A 5741-nucleotide genomic window follows, 5' to 3' on the forward strand; every position below is an offset into this window, starting at 1 on the left:
GCTGCGCTTCAGGATCAGCCCGCTGGTGCCCGCCGCCTTGAAGCTCCCTGCAGACGGGCGCCAGTTACCGCTGCCTCCCCACCCGGTACGCACCCTCCCCACCCGCGCCTGCCCGTGCTCACCCGTGTGCCCGGCCAGCTGCACCCAGGCGTAGCGCTTCCTGAAAGGGCTGATGACGGGCATGTTCACCATGGTCCGGATCTTCTGCCAGTGGCTTTTCTGAAAGCAACACGGTCGGAGCCCGCAGGTCCAGCATCTCCTCCATGCATCAGCCCTCCCTCCTCAGGACGGGGGCTGGGCCAGCCCGCCCCACCGCAAGCAGCTAGGGTCCCCCGATTCATTCATTTGTTCACTCAGGAAACTTTATTGTGCGCCTGCGTGGTGGACATTGAGACACACAGGGTGGTGACAGGTATCCAGTTTCTCCAATGTGCTGAGAAGAGCCCTGGACTTCGCGTCAGAAGGCTCAGGTCTGAACTACAGTTCTGCCGCTCACAAGCTGAACTTTGCGGCAGGTTATTAAACTTCTCTGTCGTAGGTTTTTGTGAGCGTGAGAATCAACTGATGACCACCCTTGTTTAAAAATGCCGGTTCTTGGGTTTACCACAGGGACATTCTAAGTTTGGGGTAGGACCAAAAACTTGCATTTCTACCAATGTCTCAGGACATTTGGGGGCCGGAGAAACAAGCCTTCGAGCATCAGCTTCTTCATCTGTAAAATGGGGGAATGGCTGCTCTCACTGTGTTGTGAGCAGTAAATGAGGCTTGAAAGTGACAGGCTCTTTCTCCCCTGACCTCATTTCTTTGCATGAAGTAGAAGCTGGACAAATATGGATTGTTTTTTAAAATATATTTTTATTGATTTCAGAGAAGAAGGGAGAGATGGAAACATTAATGAGGAAAATCATTGATCCGCTGCCTCCTGCGCGCCCCCTACTGGGGATGAAGCCCGCAATCCAGGCATGTGACCTGGTTCATAGGTTGATGCTCAAACGCTGAGCTGGACTGGATTGCTTTTTATTTATTATTATTATTTTTTAATTTTTTATCCTCACCCAAGGATTTCTTTTTTTTATGTAATGGTACATTTTTTTAAAATATATTTTATTGATTTTTTTACAGAGAAGAAGGGAGAGGGATAGAGTTAGAAACATCGATGAGAGAGATCGATCAGCTGCCTCTTGCACGCCCCCCACTGGGGATGTGCCTGCAACCAGGGTACATGCCCTTGACCGGAATCGAACCCGGGACCCTTGAGTCCGCAGGCCGATGCTCTATCCACTGAGCCAAACCGGTTCGGCCTGGATTGCTTTTTAAACTTATTTTGAGAATATGTTTATGAAAGCTGGGGACAGTGAAACAAGGAAGGGCCTAGGATAGCTAGAAGGAGCAACAGGAAAGAGGCTGCCTTGGTTCAATAGAAATGTTATGGCGAAAAAGTGAGCCGAGATGGGGCTGCTATCAGCTCACTTGAGAGTCAGAGAGAAGGGCACCTTGGGGACAGGTTCAGGGCATTAGTCCCTGGTGAGATGCTGCTGCCCATTTCTCCCCTGGTTGCGAGCCTCATGGGTCCTTAGAGTTTAGGAGACACAGGCTGCCTGGGGGGGAAGCGGAGGGGGAAGGAGAGAGCATGCTCCAAATACGGATTGTTGATTCATTCACTTTGGGACCATAGGTTCCTCCCATTTAGGGAGACAGTCACAGAAACAAATCTTGACAAAGGCCCAGGGCAGGAGGCCAGCCTGGCTGGGTCTGAAGAAATAATGGCGTGAGGTTTCCCCAAATCATCTGCTATCCCTGGATGCCATATCGCTCCTCACCAGTTAGCAAGACCCAGGGCACCTTTGGTCCTAATCTGGACCTAGGAACCTGAGCTTTGAAAATGCAATACAGAGCTGAGGGTCTGTTATCTTTGATGAAACTGAGAGGGAAATGTGGGCTTTGATGAACCTCCTGCCTCATGACCACTGCTCTGGCCTCCACCCAATCCTGAAAGCGTCTCATACTCTGAACCTTTCCTCTTTCCACCAAAACCCATCATTCCTATGTCAACGGGTTTGTAGCACACAGGTTTGCTCATCCAAACTGCATGTCTGCTGCCTCCTCCTAGGGGTGTCTGCTTTTAGAGGAGTTACACATGTGTGCCCCACAGAGCTGGAACCCAGGAATCCTGACTAGAGGGAGTTCTCAGAGGGAGAACTGGGGTAGTGGTCTAAGTAGGGGAAGGCTGCTCACCATTAGGCCCTTTCCCATGTGGAGGAGATGGGGTTAGTGACAGAGCACTGGATGGGGAGTCAGGAGTTGGTTCCAGTCCTGGCTCTGTCACGTTCTAGCTGAGTGAGTCCAAGCGAGAACTTCATCTGTGTGAGCCCGTTTCCTCTGGGAAGACATAGCTGCTGCCATAACACAGCCACCATGTACTGACCGCCTACTGTATGCCAGGCACTTCTCAGCCTCCACAAGACAGCCTTGCTACTGCTTTCCTACTGCAGTCCCTACATGGCACACTGGGGTGTGATCACGTGTCCAATCCCCGGGGAACGAGGGGTGTAGCCAGGAGCAACCCACTAGAAGCATGACAGCTCTTTCAAAACTCCTTATTCACTCTTTAAATACCTACAAGGCTTGCATTATGCTGCATAACAATCCAAGTTTTATTATAAACTCTCCCACCTCCAACTCTTCAAATAAAATTCTGGGAAGATGTATGTGCCATGTGTATTCAGCGGCCCCACCCTATTCCCTCTTCTCCCACTCTCAGTTTGAGAATCCTGATAATGATGCGCAGGGGCAGCAAGTGCATGAGGTGGTGGCAGTGCTGCTATTTTATAGGGAGAAATCGAGGCATGGCCTCACTTCCTGCCTCCAGCCGCCCAGCCCCTGGTTCAAGCTATCTACCAGCCCAACCCCCTCCCTATGTTCCAACTGACCCAGCTGGTTCCAAAGTTTATGCTACCACCCCGATTTCTTTTGGGGAAAATGGGACCTCCACACTAGAAAGAGCTGTGTACTAGGTGAAGCAATTTGCAACCACAAAGTGGTGTGTTTGGGGGAAACACTGAGATCTGCCTGGAGACCCCTCTCTGTTGGCAGGATACCTTTGCCTTCATCCAAAGGAATGAGGTTAATTGTGGGACTGAGGCCACTTTAGGGGCCTACTGGCAGACTGTTGGGGGCAGTGGGACCAGAATGGAGTTCATCAGAGGGTACAACTATTTCTGTAGCCGCCCCAGTAGAAGAGGGAATCAGCCTCGGGTCGAATGAGATGGGAGAACTGCATTATTCTTTCTTCTGGGATCATGTGGGAGCAGTGAGTGGGGCTGAAGATAGAGGTAGACCTGGTAGAAGAGGACTTAGCACCTGCAGTCCAGGACTACTGCCACTTGATTGATATGTGATGACACAGCATCAACTTGTTCCCAAGATGATGTAAAATTGGGGCATCATCTACGCTTACCGCCACAATTTTGAGAGGATCATGTCAGCTGAGAGCAGCAAAGACAAAAAGGCTGGTTCTAGTCATGCAGGTTAGAAAGGGCTTTAATACCTATTATGTCACCTGAGCCCTCCCAGCCACCTCCTGAGGTGGTCTGACAGGATTTAGCTCCCCTGCCACTAATGGATATGTTCAAACACGGAAGGAGTTGATACAAGTGTCATGGAACTCACTGCCGTTTTCCATCTTACGGAGCTACCTGGTACCTCCCCCAGGACATAATGCATATAGAGATGCACATGTCCACCCTGGCCAGGCGGTTCAGTTGGTTGTAGTGTCACCCCATACACCAAAAGGTTGTGAGTTTGATCCCCAGTCAGGGTACATACAGGAGGCAGCCTGTCAGTGTTTCTCACATCCATGTTTCTCTCTCTCTCTCTCTCTCTCTCTCTCTCTACTCAATAAAAACATATTCTGCCCTGCTGGCATGGCTTAGTGGTTGAACGTCAACATATGAACCAGGAGGTCACAGGTTTGACTCCCAGTCAGGGCACATGCCAGTTTATGGGCTTGAGCCCCAGTAGGGGGCGTGCAGGAGGCAGCCAATCAATGGTTCTCTCTCATCATTGATGTTTCTATCGCTCCCTCCCTTTCCCCTCCTCTCTGAAATCAATGAAAATATATTTTCTTAAAAGATGCATGTGAAACATCCTTTGGTGGGTGGGTGATGATTTGGGCACATGAACAGCAGCAGGGGAGATATTTTTGAGCAGGGTAGGCTTTTATTGTATGTATCTCAGAAAGCAGATTTATTATGTTACAAAGTGAGATCTACTTGAAAAGAGGGTCAAAGCACCATCCTCTGGCCCAGCCTACTCCCCACAGAAGACTGGGAAACCAACCCCTCTCGGGGCGAAAGCCCATGAGAGCTGACCCGTGTGTCTTTAACGAAGTCACAGGAGGCCCCTCTGACAATGCCTCACTCCTGGGGCTGGACTAGGAGCATCTCTCTCTGGGCAGGGCTTTGCTAGACACCAGCCTCTCACCGGCCTTTATCTAAGCTCTATTTGGGAGCCGGGAGGACTCCTGCTTCTATATCACATCAGGTACTCAGTGTACCTGCTGCCAGAACGGACCCTTTGCCTTTGGTACTCATCCCCACACTCCCTGCCTCCAGCCCTTCGGTCATTGGCTGCAGCTCTCTACCAGCCCACCCCCCTCCCCATGTTGCCACTGCCCTATCAAACTGGCACTCCCTGTGGTGGTGGTAATGGTGGTGGTGGTGAAGGCAATCAGTTTAAATTTATAGAATCATTTGCACGAAGGTATAAGTGACCCACGACTTCACCTTCCCCAGGGCATTTACTTTATAAAAAGGAAGTCAGTTAACCTAAATTCTGCTCTATAATTAGTGAAAAGTGAAGTGTGGGAGTTCTGAGTCCAGGACAGGATAGCATCCAGGTCTCCTTACCCATCCTGGAGCACTGAGAGAAGAGAAACAAGTGAACAGGAGCCAAACATCCTCTCCTTCTGCTAGAGCAACACCCCACGATTGTCTTAAGAGGCAGGGAAGGCCTAAGAATACTGACACTCATGCCAGCTGTCCTTGGGGACAGGCCCCTAACCACCTCCCCCACCCCCCCCTTCCCTCGCCTGTGTAGGTTTCCCTGCCCATGACTTTTCCCTCCACAAGAGGAAAGGCCCGGGGAGGGAGGGAGGGAGGGAGGGCTGTCCAGCCCCAACTACCCAGCGGGGAGCAAGGCTCCAGGCTCTTGGAAGGCTGTTGGGGGCTCCTAGGAGGAGAAGGGGAAGGACGCGTGTGCCAGGCAGAGGCAAGGTGGAGTCTTCGCAGGCCTCCTGCTCTGGCTACTCCGGTTATCTGCCCAGGCCTGAGTGCCGGGGGCTGGCGCCCGGGAGCTCCTCGGCGCTGCCACAGCGCCCTTCTCCCAGGTGCATCCCGAAGGCCAGCCAGCTCCTGGGCTCTGCTTCCTGCCTGGGGAAGCCCTCAAGGCGGCCTGGCGCGCGCGGTGCCGCTCCCGACCGGCCGCGAGGCAAAGTCCGTGCCGGGCCCTTCCACGCGGACGCAGGAGGCCTCTGTCAACAGTTCCTGGCTTATCTGCCGCCGCCGTGGCTGTTTGCCTTCGGGGAGGCCCCGGCGGACTGGGGGTTGGGAAGGCCCGAGAGACGCAGCCTTGGAGCTGGAAGGGCCTTCGAGAGGCCATCTGCTCCGGCTCAGCGTGGGGGGGAGGCCGGCCAGAGACACCAGTGCACAGCTGCGACGCCTCCCGGGGTGCTGGCTCCTGCC

General features: G+C 52.7%; 1 protein-coding gene across 1 annotated transcript in view; it reads right to left on the bottom strand.

Moving 5' to 3' along the window:
• Positions 1-282, bottom strand: part of ITPKA (inositol-trisphosphate 3-kinase A) — a gene marked incomplete at its 5' end in the record, with an annotated part of 2307 nt that extends 2025 nt beyond the window's left edge. Inside the window, 2 exons of the mRNA XM_015557527.1 lie at positions 3-47; positions 123-282. Coding sequence (XP_015413013.1) covers positions 3-47; positions 123-282 — 205 coding nt within the window. The remainder of the gene's footprint in view (positions 1-2; positions 48-122) is intronic.
• Positions 283-5741: the final 5459 nt, after the last annotated feature.

Source organism: Myotis davidii, unplaced genomic scaffold (assembly GCF_000327345.1).
Source record: "Myotis davidii unplaced genomic scaffold, ASM32734v1 scaffold46, whole genome shotgun sequence".
NCBI lineage: Eukaryota > Metazoa > Chordata > Mammalia > Chiroptera > Vespertilionidae > Myotis > Myotis davidii.